Source organism: Drosophila virilis, chromosome 5 (genome assembly GCF_030788295.1).
Source record: "Drosophila virilis strain 15010-1051.87 chromosome 5, Dvir_AGI_RSII-ME, whole genome shotgun sequence".
In the NCBI taxonomy this organism is placed as follows: Eukaryota; Metazoa; Arthropoda; class Insecta; order Diptera; family Drosophilidae; genus Drosophila; species Drosophila virilis.
This window is the reverse complement of record NC_091547.1, coordinates 23,512,888-23,526,088: the sequence shown is the minus strand read 5'-3', so window position 1 is coordinate 23,526,088 and position 13,201 is coordinate 23,512,888. Positions and strand designations below refer to the sequence as shown.

At 39.9% G+C, this 13,201-nt stretch overlaps 2 protein-coding genes across 3 annotated transcripts; one reads left to right on the top strand and one right to left on the bottom strand.

Annotated features, from left to right (window-relative positions):
* Positions 1 to 2,485: 2,485 nt before the first annotated feature.
* On the top strand, positions 2,486 to 12,733 carry LOC6625727 (putative fatty acyl-CoA reductase CG8303). 2 transcript variants are annotated; one of them, XM_015174179.3, is made up of 6 exons: positions 2,486 to 2,644; positions 9,744 to 10,118; positions 10,833 to 11,337; positions 11,394 to 11,835; positions 11,896 to 12,153; positions 12,210 to 12,732. In XM_015174179.3, the coding sequence occupies exons 2-6, from the start codon at positions 9,807 to 9,809 to the stop codon at positions 12,340 to 12,342; spliced, it is 1,650 nt and encodes a 549-aa protein (XP_015029665.1). In that variant the 5' UTR covers positions 2,486 to 2,644; positions 9,744 to 9,806; the 3' UTR covers positions 12,343 to 12,732. The 2 variants fall into 2 exon arrangements, with proteins under 2 accessions (XP_015029665.1, XP_002049021.1); XM_002048985.4 differs by lacking the exon at positions 2,486 to 2,644 and adding an exon at positions 9,608 to 9,634 and having other exon boundaries at positions 12,210 to 12,733.
* On the bottom strand, positions 7,165 to 9,020 carry LOC6625726 (uncharacterized protein DDB_G0290301). The gene has a single exon (XM_002048984.4). It carries the CDS (start codon positions 8,857 to 8,859, stop codon positions 7,396 to 7,398), a length of 1,464 nt encoding a protein of 487 aa, XP_002049020.1. The 5' UTR covers positions 8,860 to 9,020; the 3' UTR covers positions 7,165 to 7,395.
* Positions 12,734 to 13,201: the final 468 nt, after the last annotated feature.

Genomic DNA, 13,201 nt, shown 5'->3' with positions numbered 1-13,201 from the left:
ATAAGACTGTTACCTATCACAAACGCGCCGCTTTGTGCGAATCTTATTCTAAGATAAAGTACCCAAGAATTCAAGCAATCAATACAAATTATGCTAATTAGAAATTTGCTGTTATTATCATTAGCATAAATTAAAAAATAATCACGAATACAAAGTTAACAACAAATCCTACCGCATAGTCATCGATTCCACCAATTAAAATTACAAGTACCTATCAAATTAAAAATGCAGTCGGTTAAAAATAAATATGGCTGGAAAGTTTTCTTATTCTAACTAATTGCAGAAAATAATTAAAGGTTTCGTATGGACAAACGAACTTAAATATTAGACGGAAATTCCATAAGTACATGAGTCTGTTAAATCAACCGCTCTTTTTTCGGCTTATATAATTCATCGATTTTAGATATTTTCCTTCAACTGTTTTATGTTTTTGTGACCCAACTGCATGTTCGTTTCGAACGGCCTTGCATAAATCATAATTGAAAGCACGCTGAGCCGCAGACAAACACTTCCAGCCCACACACACGCACAACCACCTACACACTTTCGACCCGCCCACTTTCTTTCTTTTGCGTGTCGCACAAATTACTGTCAAATTTTATTTTAGGCATTTCTTTTGTCCATATTCCACAAAGATCATAAAATACGCAACTGCTGGCTCGAGTGTAACCTTTGTTTGGGGCTTTAACGGGAAACTTACAGCCGTGTGGGCTTCTTTTTTTTAGGTCATTTACAATTGAGAGACAACTAAGTTGGCTTTGGCAATAGATTTGCTGCGCCATAAAAACAACTAGGGTTCACGAGTTGATCGTATTACATTTCATAGAAATCTATTAGGGAATTAATTGCATTCGATATCTGAGTTGTTGTTGACTCACACGTTTGCCCCATTTCTAGTTCTCTCTAGAAACAAATAAGCATTGATATCATTGACACCAATTAAATCAGCAAGAATTGCGTTTAAGCGGGAAAATGCAATCGTTGGCAGAATGTGGTTAAAACGAGCAACAACTGAAATTGAATTGGCCTCGCAGTCGCCTCCATTTCGAAAGCTGTTTTTGGATTATATTCTCAGGTAACCATATGGAAACTGCTGACTAGAACAGCTAAGCCAAAAGGAAGAGAAAATCATATGAAAACATTTATAAATGATTTAGTTTGTTTGCTTGGCTTACTTTTGTTTTTGGCAACACTTGTTATTATGGCTTAAATTCATAAATATTAATTCAGTCATTTGCATTTAAATGGCTTGGTACAAAAGCAGTTCATTTGATCAATGATTTGTTTTGTGCATCATAAAAGTGGCTCAAGACGATGAGTGAAACATTTAATGGCCTCAAATAAACACACTCAAATGCGTTAAGCAAGCTGCACAAAAGCTAAACGCACTCTCGTAATAGATACGGCTACGGAGATAAAGATAAACATGAGATCTCCAGCTTTCTCACTAACCAACAAATTACGAGCGCAACGTAGCGGTACTTTCAAGTGTTGTTGTTGTAGCTGCTCAAAGCTCTTTGATAGCTATTTTGGCTCTGGTCTCTGATCTTGGCTCTCAAGTTTTATTATAGCCCCTTGAAAATGGGTCTATTGGTTCTGGGCATATGTATGTAACAGGCAGCAGAAGGCACCTGCGATCCCAGCATCATCGTCATCTGCACAGATTCAGAATACTTCAAATCCTCGATAAGTCAGCCTATTCCTGGGAATTCGATAAGAATCGATATCGATATACGCTTATCTCTTTCTTGAAAATTTGTCTATTTGCATTGTACAATTGTATGTAACAGGCGGAAGAGGCATCGACACAGATTCAAATCGCTTCAAATCATCTTAAATCACTTAACTATGTGAACTCGATAATAATCGTTATCGAAATACGCCGAGCCAATTATCAAAAATCGGCTATGGGTCTTGTGCATGTGTATGTAGCAGAAGAAAAAGGCACTTACGATCCCATTGTTCCCATCGACGCAGCTTCAAATCGTTTCAAATCATCGATAATAATCATAATCGAAATACTATTTATTGACTATATCTAGAAGCTTATAAAAGCTAGAGATTATTATTATTATAGGTATTTAGGTAATTTAAACACATCAGGATATCAAATTTAAGATAATTTTCCTATAGAGCAGAAAACGAGCAGCGAAGCTAATCAAAGCCAAGGCTGTGTTTAGGGTATCTGCTAGTCGTTCAATTCCGATCAGACAACTTATTATTTGCTGCGTTTGCGTTTGGTTTTGTGATTTTCTCTCTTTCACTCTCTCTCACTCTCGCGCTCTCTTAGTCTGTCGCGCTCGCTCACTTGGCTTTTTTGAGCTTATTATTTAGTGTTCCGATTTTCATTACGTGGTTTCGTTCGCCATGCGGACGTCTTCGTGTTTTTGTGTTGTTGTTGCTGACGCTTGTTGTTGCTTTTTTTTATATTTTTCACTGCCTGCCTGGCGGGTATTTAAAATTTCCTCATGTCGATGCCGCTGCGCTCAGTTTCAGTCAGTTTCAGTTTCGGTTTCGGTTTCAGTTCGAGTTGAGCGTGCGTCGGCATTGGCAGCAACTTCTTCTACAGCGATATTTGTGAAGCCGTCACGACAACAACAGAAAATTGTTGTTATTTGGATTTTGATTGAATCCAAATTTTTTGGTTAGTTTACGCCACAAATTTGTTGTACACTGTATATATAAAAAGTAATTTAATGAAATCAAGTGAAACTCGCGTCTCTCGTTAAAGCCTTGAATACATGTGCTTGCCAAATTGTGCTAAACAAAAAATACATTTTTCGATATCGCATTGAGAATCGATTGCCAAACGTTAACTAAATCAATGCGAAACGGAAGCGCTCTGACGAAAGCCGCCGCCGCTTCCTCGCCCCCACGCCCCACATCAAATCTGTGCGCAGAGTTATTCTGTTATTTTATTTTTGAAAATATTTGACACCAGGAAATTAGCTGATCTATTGATCTACTGTGCTCTGTTGACTTGACTTGCTCTTCTATTGACACGCTGCCTTTTCACTTTACCTGTTAAGGCAATTTTCAATTGTTGTTTGTGTTTTGTTTTAACTTTGCGACAGGTGTGTGCGTGGTTGTGTCTGCTGTGTGTGTATGTGTGTGTGTGTGTGTAGAGTTTTTCGCGTCGCAAGTCAGAGTTGGTTTGTTTTTCACGTTTTGCGCGCTCTTGCTGGAAAATTCATTGGCGTTGTTTGGGCATTTTATTTTATTTGAAGGTTTCGGGCTTTTCGGTTATTCGGTTATTCGGTTTTCCGTTTTGGCCTGCGCCGCACAATTTCTGTCGACATTTTTTTCGACTGCGTGGCCAATTTTGTTTTATATGATTTATTTAATTTCTGCCCGACGGCTACTTTTTTTTTATGATGCCACAAACCGGTTGGCCAAAATGTCCATTTAACTGTGTTTTATTTATTTATAATTTCTTTTGACTTGGCAGCAGCCCGAAACAGCAAAATCCCATTGTCAATTTGTTCAACGAAAAAAAAAATTCATTAAAAAAAAAAATAGAAATAAAGTGCGAATTGCTCGAGTATCTGCCGCTTTTTCACACCCGTTGGCGGAAGGTATATTCAATGAGGCGCGGCAAGTTCGTTGCCTAAGTCTTTTGATTTAGACAAGTTTGCACGCGACATTGAAAGCATCAATTATGCGAGCACACAGACAAACAGACAACAATTTGATTGAACCCGTCAAGCGTTTGTAGTTTCAATGTTAAGGTCTGACAACAATATGCAAATGCCAGTAACAACAACAACAACAACAACAGCCAAAGGCGGCAACAGCTGAAACAAAGACCCAGCCCCGAAAGTAAAGTGCGCGCACTTAATACGCACTATAAAAAAGCAATTGTTGTTATTTTTGTTGTTGCTGACGCTTTGTTTATGACGACTCGCCCCCAAAAACGGCTATCAAGTTCAGCCAACGCGATGCGTTGCATACACAATCAAATTGTTACACATTTTGTTGCTATGCCGGAAGCTGCGAATTTCAAATATATCGAAATATATCGATAAATATATAAACCACTTATAATAAAGCCCAAAAATGTGAGATTCATGTTGACAGAGAGATCTTGCATCGTTAAATAGAAAGTGTCCATAAAATGTGTTTGGCGTTTTTTTTTTTTGTATGTTTTTTTATAAATTCGTCACAGATTTTTTTCTTAAATTTTTGCCAGCCCTTACAAACGTTACCAAAACGCTTTCAGACAGTGTTCGTTTGTTGTTTTGTGTGTTTGCTGTTTGCTGTTTGCTGATTGTTGTTGCATTTACGAAATAGGTCAAATGGCTAAACACATAGACGCGTGTGTGTCTGTGTATGTGACTGAAAGAAATTTCAAAAGATTTAATATGCATAAACGATTTTGCTCTCTCGCACATTCGAACACATTGTTGCCCATAGATACCCGCAGTTGGCCATAGATACAGATACTCAGCGACTCCGACGCTCTGTCATTTTGTTAAAACAAAATTAGCAAGCGAAACGCAAACGTAGCAAAATTATGCAAATCTTGAAAAATTTACCAGACACATGGGCTTTTGTATATATATTTAAGCGGATGCACAGATATGTATACACACCTATATATATTCATATATATATATATAGGCAGATGCACACGCGCATTTACGGGCTTATCCATATACTGGGCATAAGTAGAGTTTGCCCTGCCCGAAAACAAATCGTTTACAATTCCTACGCTTCATTGCCATTTCGGCTGTGATGAATGCATTAATGCGAATCTTCTGAGACTTTGCTGGAATACAATATAATGCAAACTCTGGAAAGTGCATTGAAACAATGAAGGCCCTGCAAAGTTAAGCCAAATCAAGCAGACCTTACAATTCAAACGCAATAAGAATTGCTAACCTTAAATCTGTTCATAAGTTTCTAGGGATCGGCGGTTCAAATGTAGAGCAGTGATAATATCAATAATGAAAAAAAGAATCGTTATCAGCAATTAAAACTAATAATTTTGATTTGATTGCGTTGTTTTATTAACTACAATGCTGTCCATATGAAAGTATGGTAGAAGATGACAGACAGAATATATTTTTCTTAAATATTTAAATTAGAAAATGTATGTTTCTTTAATAAGTCCAAAGCTGTCGCTTGACCACTGGCATTTCAACATTATTGATTTGAGCCGAGCAATGCCGGGAAATTTCAACCAATAAACTTTCTTATTTCGCTCCCAAAGTTTCTACGTGTTTTTAGTACCAAACCTCACTTACTAAAATAAGGTTTTCCCAATCCAAAAATAATCAACTCAGCATCTAATAAAAACTTCAATAAACTCATAAAATAGTGAAGAAAAAAAATCTTTCAGGCATTCTATATATAAAGCTTTGAGCAACGGTTTGCCATACAGTTCATTGACTTTGAGCTTAACCGATAGCACATATAAAACATGGCGCCTTAGGTCAGATAAAATTATGCTGATATTGCCCAAGACCTAGTCCACATAGAGTTTCATTGGTCGCTGCGAACGAAACCAGTTTGTGGGCAATGAATACAGTTTGAACCTAGAGCATGATGCGGCATTTTGTGCGAGATCTTAGTTAGCAATTCAATAATGCACCGAGAAACCTTAGTTTACATAATTCTCAGCTCAATGTCAACATTTGAAGTGCCTTGAAAAAAAAAAAAAACCAAAATAAAGTATTTAAACCGAGTCATTGGTCAATTAGCCAATCAGTTGGGTAAAAAATTAATTTTTGACGGCTTTTCATATGTGAAAATTGAAAAGTAAGCGAAGGCTATTGTTGTGGCCTGCAATTCGCCAAGCACGCCCCTTGAAATCGGTTGGCTAATTAATTACAAAACAAATGAAAACCGCAATTACGAAAACTATTAAAATGCTAGACATGTTTAATTAGCGTCAGGTTGTCAAAAACTGAGGAAACCAAAAATCAAACGATTCGAGATATTATCTGGGGCATTAGCTTATCGCTGCGCACAAGCTGGAAATCAAAAAGAAACTTGGCCCTGACCGTGCATCTTAAGTTGCAGGTCTTACAAAAAATCAAAAAAAAAAAAATCGTATATATATAAAATGATAAAATAATCAACAATTCGACTAGCGTCAAATTCAACAATTTTTAAATCTTTTATACTATTCGAGCTACTTTTCAACGCGGCCTTGACACAAATTCACGCGTTGAACAAATCACAGAAAATGATCAAAATTAATCTCAAAATGGCTGGGCAGTTATTGGCCACAATACGCCTGGGACCTTAGGCAACCACAAAAAAAAAACGAAAAAATAAAAAATTCGTGTGCGGCACACAGATTTACAGCATGTGGCTTGGTTTTGTATATTACACATATTCGCGTAATTAGCCACTAATTCGATGAAGGACTGCGGCTAGCACGCGCAATTTGTTAACTACCAAGATTATCAAACTATCTATATGTACATATATGAAAGTCTGTCCTAAAATTCTTACTAAAGCTTCTTTTTAGTTAGCAAAACAGGGCTTTGGAATATGCGACTAAATAGGAGAGAAGTTTTCGGGTACCGAGCATCGAACTAACCAGCGAAATATCGCTGACTCTAATTCAGCAACTATTTCCACAAAGAATTTTTACTCAATTTTTATACGCTGAACCCATTTAGAATGGTTAAAAAGGTTATAATGTATTTGTGCAAATGTATGTAACAGGCAGAAGGAAGCGTCTCCAACCCCATAAAGTAAATATATTCTTGATCCATCTTGCCATGTCCGTCTGTCCGTCCGTCCGTCCGTCCGTATGTATGAACGCAAGGATCTCAGAACCAATAAGAGCTAGAAACTTGAAATTTAGTGAAATTTTAGATTTAGATGCTCCTAGTTCCCGCGCAGATCAAGTTTCTTTCCGATAATCTAAATAATCTAATTTCAGATGTAGGTCCTCCTAGTCTATGCGCAGATAGATAACCGATAACTCGCTCCATTTCTAAGCATTCGAAAGAAATCGATATCGATATGCTATTTTTGGTAAATATAACAGCTAGAGTTGCACATTCATGCGCGTCTGCTTCGAATTCTATTAACATTGAATTTCGATTGTTTTATGTGCTGCTATTATAATTCGTTTCTCAAATAAACTCAACTATTGGTGTAGCTGTTGAATAGAGACGGTTCCCTTGCCAAGTGAAAGAGCGGTGGTTCAAATTCATACAGAGAATTTGTACACAATTTCGGTTTCCCAAAAGTGCAACGTTTAAATTTATTTCTCCATACGCAAATAAATTTTATAATCGTTGAAATGACACTACAAACTTCGATAAATCGTTGATTCAAGTATAAACTATCACAATTAATAATCTTTCTACCTGTTGTTTGTTTATCATTTCTAACCGCGCTGTTAAAATACCCATCACTTTATCCCCGGGCTCTTCAGTAAATTGGCTTTAGGTTATGCACATTAGTGAAGTTTTGCCAAGCATCGCAGACAGTCTGACGGCCGTAGCCAGTGTATTCGCTGTGCGGTGTGTAGTTTGTGCTGACAGCCAACAAGCTGGAAAAGCTATCAATGGGCGTTGGCTTGCGGCTCAGCGTTTTGCTTTTGACGGTCATCCGGAAACGTGGAGGCTCCACGCACTTTCTACATTTCTTGCGCTGGACCTGATCGTTGCGAGCAATTGCGCGATTGACGCCATCAAACCGCTTGTAGACAGGTCGTGGCAGGCCCTGCCAGGCTAGCTTTCTGCGCGGCGGCTGCTCGGGCAGCTCGATATCCTTCAGCTCTTCTCGACGCTTCTCCTCGGCATAGACCGTCCTTGGCAAATTGAACACGTGCGACTGCAACAAGGATGATGGTCGATTGGTGGTATCATCTTTAACGAAATTCAAACGATTGAAATCCCGGGCCAGCAGAAATTGCTTCTCCATCCCACTGGGCCGACGGCGCTTAGGTTGTCCTTGATCCTTAGCAGCATGCTGTGGCGGCTCCATGGGTGGCACGTCATTCTCAGCCAGCTGCAAGGAGTGGGTCTGAAAGCGGCGCACACTGCTGTCATAGGGCAGAGTCGGCTTAACGAAACCGCGACGCTCGCTGGGGTTGTATTTGGGTGCACCTTCATCCTCCTCGTCTTCAGCAGCTTCGTGCTTCGCCATTTCTTTACCTCGGCGCTCTTCGGGGCAAGTGGTCCAGGTGTGCCAGTATTGGGCCTCATCCTCCTGATCGCGTTTCTCCAGCCAAGCCTCGCTAGCATAACGGGTATCCAAATTCTCAGGTGGACCTTGCTCATCCTCAGATTTGGGTATTTTATAGCCCTTGCGCGATTCGCGCAACTCGCGCTCCTGTTCCTTCGCCTCCTTCAGGCGCTGCTGGCGACGACGACGACTGTATTCCTCGGCAGTCTGGTCCTCGCTTTCCTGCTTGCTAGGCTTGCGAGGATTTTCAGCGGAGAAAAATGTGTGGTGTGTGTATTGCGACACAGGCGTTTTAGGCTCTGAACGTTGCTGCCACCTGATTTTGTTTTCTTGAATGATGCGCTCCTGGCGTCGCTGATGATCCATTGTGTCTTGCGTGATGCGACGTCTTGATTCTGGATCCTTGGGACTGCTGGGTACGCTCTTTGTGCTACCATCAACCATATCGTAGTTTTCACCGCGATAGTAGCTCTTGTAGTGGCGATCATCGTAACGCGGATCGAAACGCCTGTCCTCACCATACACATTCTTCATCTGCACACCCGCATCCTCGCCCCGCTTCGACGACCAGTCGTGGGAATCATCCTGATAATTGCGCCGCTGATCCAAACCTACACAACCCACCTGAATATCCTGCGGTATTCTTCGCCAGCCGCGCTGCCGCATAGCACGCGCGCACTGCTTCAGACTCTTTGCCACATTCATTTTTCTTGTTCAGGGACTATCACTGCAGCTTTTTGGGTTCGTTGAATTTTGAAAAACTTTTGTTTGTTATTTGTTTTTGTATATAATATTTTCCAAAAAGTAAAAACCAAAATTTTGTGAACTGTATTCCCCGGGAGCTGAACAAATAATAACAGATCTGATTAACTGTACAACTCGAAATACAATACGCCTTCAACTTAGACAAGCAATAGAGGCACATTTCAAGGCCTGCTTAGTGAACTTGAGTATCTAATTAACTAATATAAATCCTAAATTAAATTATAAACTATGCATAAGTATTTAATCCCTATCACTTACAAAACGAAAATGTAGATATACAGAATTTTGTAGAAAATAATTTTGTGAAAGATATATCGAAAAAGAATCGATTCCATAATATCGATCAAATTTGATTTTTAGAGAAAGCTGGATACTCAAAGCTGTAAAAAAAATCGTTTAAAGTCAATTTTTTATAAATAATACGTATAACATACGCAAAAAGAATTAATAATTTGTAGAACATCCATAAAAAGCGATTTTCCAGTATATCGATGCAAGTCGATATTTAATATTATCGGTAAAAGTCGAAATTTTACAATATCGATAATATTGACATTTAGCAATATCGATAAAACATGATATTTACAATAGCGATAAAAAACGATTTTCAATTATATCAATAAAATCGATAGTTGATAATATCGATCAAAATCAATTTTGAGACTTGGTTTTTGAGGCATAGCTCAGCTCTTATAAGAGCTTTATGCAACAAACGGTAGGTAATATGACGTATATATATAAGGAATATTGCACTTTTATATTCGCACTTCCCAACCAAAATGAAGGAAGACTCATGTTAAATTAATTGTTTTTATAACTTTCAGCGTGCAACAGTAGACAAATCCAGCAGCAAGTTGGCGCCACCCACAAATCTAGAGCCCTACACCATGGCCGTCATAACGGAGCATGGCAACAGCAATCACAACAACATCATTAACAACAATAGTAAAATCGGGATCAGCAAAGCTGGAACTGAATCGCCGCACAGCAGCCAGCGTCAGCTAAGCACCGCCCTGACAGTGCCCGAATTTTTTGCGCACAAAAACATTTTTGTAACCGGCGGCACCGGATTTCTGGGCACCGTTCTCATCGAGGCGCTGCTGGACACACATCCCGATATCGGCACCATCTATGTGCTGGTGCGTGGCAAACGCAACTTCGATCCCAACGAGCGCATCAATCGCTTGCTCCAGAAGCCGGTGAGTGTTAGATATATATATAAAAAAAAATCACTAAACTTCGTCGAAGCACAACCCTTGCCACACCTCCGACAACTTTTGACCGTAGGCTGACCCATTTCGACCCGGGTCCATTATTCAAGACAATTACGGCCGCCTTAATGGTGCGTTAATTTGTCGAAGCTGAAGTGTCTTCCGCTCCGGCCCCTTAGCAAGCCTCTTTAGCGGCTCTTTGTAATGCCAACAATTGTAATAGCCGCATATCTGAGTACCACATAACATATGCAGATGCGCATGTCTTTTTGGCCAGATCTCTTGACACTCTTTTCATCATTATAATTTTAAAGGCGCTTTTAATAGCGTAATAACAAAATGTACTTTGTTTCTTTTTTATTTTACTATTTTACACACTCTTAAGCATACTCCAAACATAAAGCGTGTTATTATTAATTTAATGAAAGTTCCAGTTTCTTTTCGGAGTACAGAGAGTTTTTATTTCTGTGTGAGGCGTAGGCCCAATTATTTAGGAGCAGAGACAAGCATTCAAGCATTGCTCAGTTTTATGGTATTTCGATATATTTTTAGACTGTCGCAATTTCATAAAAATAAAATTGATCAAATTCGTATTAAGGGAACATTTTTAGGGCTCTTCAACTCCAACTATAAGCTTCGTGTTCAGTTTTTCGCTACACAATCTGCCCAAGAGATTCTCATCTGTATCTTCTCAACCAACAGATCTTCCAAAAGTACAATGAGAAAACGCTGGCCAAGGTCGTGCCAGTCGTGGGGGAGCTGACCGAGCCGAACTTTGGCTTTGGCAACGATCTGCTACAGGAACTGATCGAGCGTGTGAATGTGATCTATCATAGTGCCGCCACGATCAGGTTCAATTCTCCTTTGCGCACGGCTATATTCACGAATCTGACGGGCACCATGCGAACCATTGAGCTGGCCAAACAGCTGAAGCAGCTGTCCGCTTACATCTACTGCTCGACGGCCTTTTGCAATAGCAACAATCGTGGCCTGATCACCGAAGATGTGTACAAGTCACAGTTCGATCCATACGAGATGATGAAAATGGCGGAGAACGAAGAGGCCTGGCTGGATTTCACGCAGCAGAAGTGCAAAAGCTACCTCAAGGATCATCCCAATACGTATACGTTTACCAAGAATCTGTCGGAGAATCTGCTCATGGCGGAGATGTCCGGTCTGCCGGCAGCCATAGTTAGGCCATCTATAGGTGAGTCCAGCTACCAACGAAACTTCCATTAAGAATCAACTATGTCCCATTCACAGTTTATGGCACACTGGAGCACCCCATGAAGGGCTGGGTGGGCAATGCCAATTCGGGGCATTTGGGTTTCCTGGCCGGATTTGTCAAGGGCATCTTTCGCACCATGTCCGGCCGTGCAAATGCCGTTATTGACATCATACCATGTGACTATGTGATCAACAGCTCCCTGGTCATGGGCTGGTATGTGGGCACACGTCATGTGGATAAGCCCGAGATAATACACTGTACATCGGGCGAGGTGAATCCGCTGACACTTTCGCAATTCTGCAACATAATCAACGACAGCGTGGAACGTCATCCGCCCAACAGCTTTGTGTGGAAACCAAAGACGAAGCTGCGCAATGGCTGGCGCTATAATCTGTTCTTCTATTTGTTTCATCTGCTACCCGCTATGATCTTCTATATACCGGAGAAGCTCTTTGGCATTGGCATGCCGCAGCACACGTAGGTGGACACCCATCTCCAAATGTGAACTCTAGATAATCCCATATTTAAATTCCGCAGCGCCTACGAGTACATGCGCGTATTCCAGAATGGCACCAAGGCATTTGATTATTTCCTGGACAAGGATTTCCGGTATTCCATGAAGAATGCCCTGCGCGTCTCCTCACTGATCCATGACAGCGATCGCAAACGCTACAACTTTGATGCCAGCCGCTGTGATTGGTCAGAGTTTATCGATCGCTGCCTGATCGGCATTAGACGCTTCTACTTCAAGGAGTCGGCGGTGACCACACAGTGGCATCGCAACTATTGGAAGGTGTAAGTGTTTATAATCTAAATTTTCTAGATCCTCATCTAATTGGCCTCAATTTCAGCTTCAACGTCCTGTACTATGCCGGCTTTGTAGCGATCTTTGCAATTCTCTACTTTGCGCTGACGCCTTTCCTGGGCCTCCCAGTGGGCCTGACGTTGGCTGTCCTCGTTTGGGGCTTCCTGGTCTGGTTGTAGGGCTCGCTATGAGTGGATCCTGTTCGCTCATATTGTGCAATATTCAGTCCAAAATAGCCTTTCACGCCTTCAACTCAGTCGTCTTCATCGTTGTAATTGTTCTTCATAGGATATATCATGTATTTTTACTTTAAGTTCTCACACTTGAGTACAAGTCAATTGCAAATGCGAGTATAGTAAAAATCGAATAAACAAATCAATCAATACACACTGCAATGTAAACAAGCTTAAAACTTAGCTCAAAACGTAGTCACATTAAAACAAATAGTCCTGGTATATAGTCAAATAGTCAAATGTTTGTGCACTTGTAAATTACGAAACAAAATGGTAATGATAAAATATTAACTATGTAAACTATTAAAGAAATAAATATGACAATCATAAATATTAAGCTAAATTATACTCGACTTTTTTATGTTCCAAAGCATACCTAGCACTTGCCTGAAAGAACTCTCTTTCTCTCTCTTTTCATCGACACGAAAATTCTCGTCAATAAATGGTGAAACACTAGAAAAAATAGAGAAATTTATGAATTTCGGATTCGATTTCTAATCTCCGGCGCGCCAAAAGTTAAATGCCGTGCCGTGTGTTACATACCTTATAAGAAAATCTAAAACATACAAAGGGTTAACTTTGCTCTACATATTCTAATTTTATTTTATGGTTCATAGTTTTGTCCCTGCTTGGACGCCTTTTTAAGGTATTTACATAGAACTTATGAAAGGCTATTTAAATTTTTGTTTCTAAGTTGGTTTTCAATGTCAGCCCCAAAGTATGCTACGATCCATGCAGCTAATCTTTTTTTTTCTTTAAAGCTTTTGGCTGGCAATAATTAACATAATCTGTTATTTAAAACAGT

Bases quoted from the DNA above. Each gene is read 5' to 3' on its own strand.
- LOC6625727 (XM_002048985.4), top strand. The intron at 10,119-10,832 runs GTGAGTGTTAGA...CTCAACCAACAG, and splicing joins ATCGCTTGCTCCAGAAGCCG to ATCTTCCAAAAGTACAATGA. The intron at 11,836-11,895 runs GTAGGTGGACAC...TAAATTCCGCAG, and splicing joins ATTGGCATGCCGCAGCACAC to CGCCTACGAGTACATGCGCG.
- LOC6625726 (XM_002048984.4), bottom strand. From the start codon at position 8,859: ATGAATGTGGCAAAGAGTCTGAAGCAGTGCGCGCGTGCTATGCGGCAG.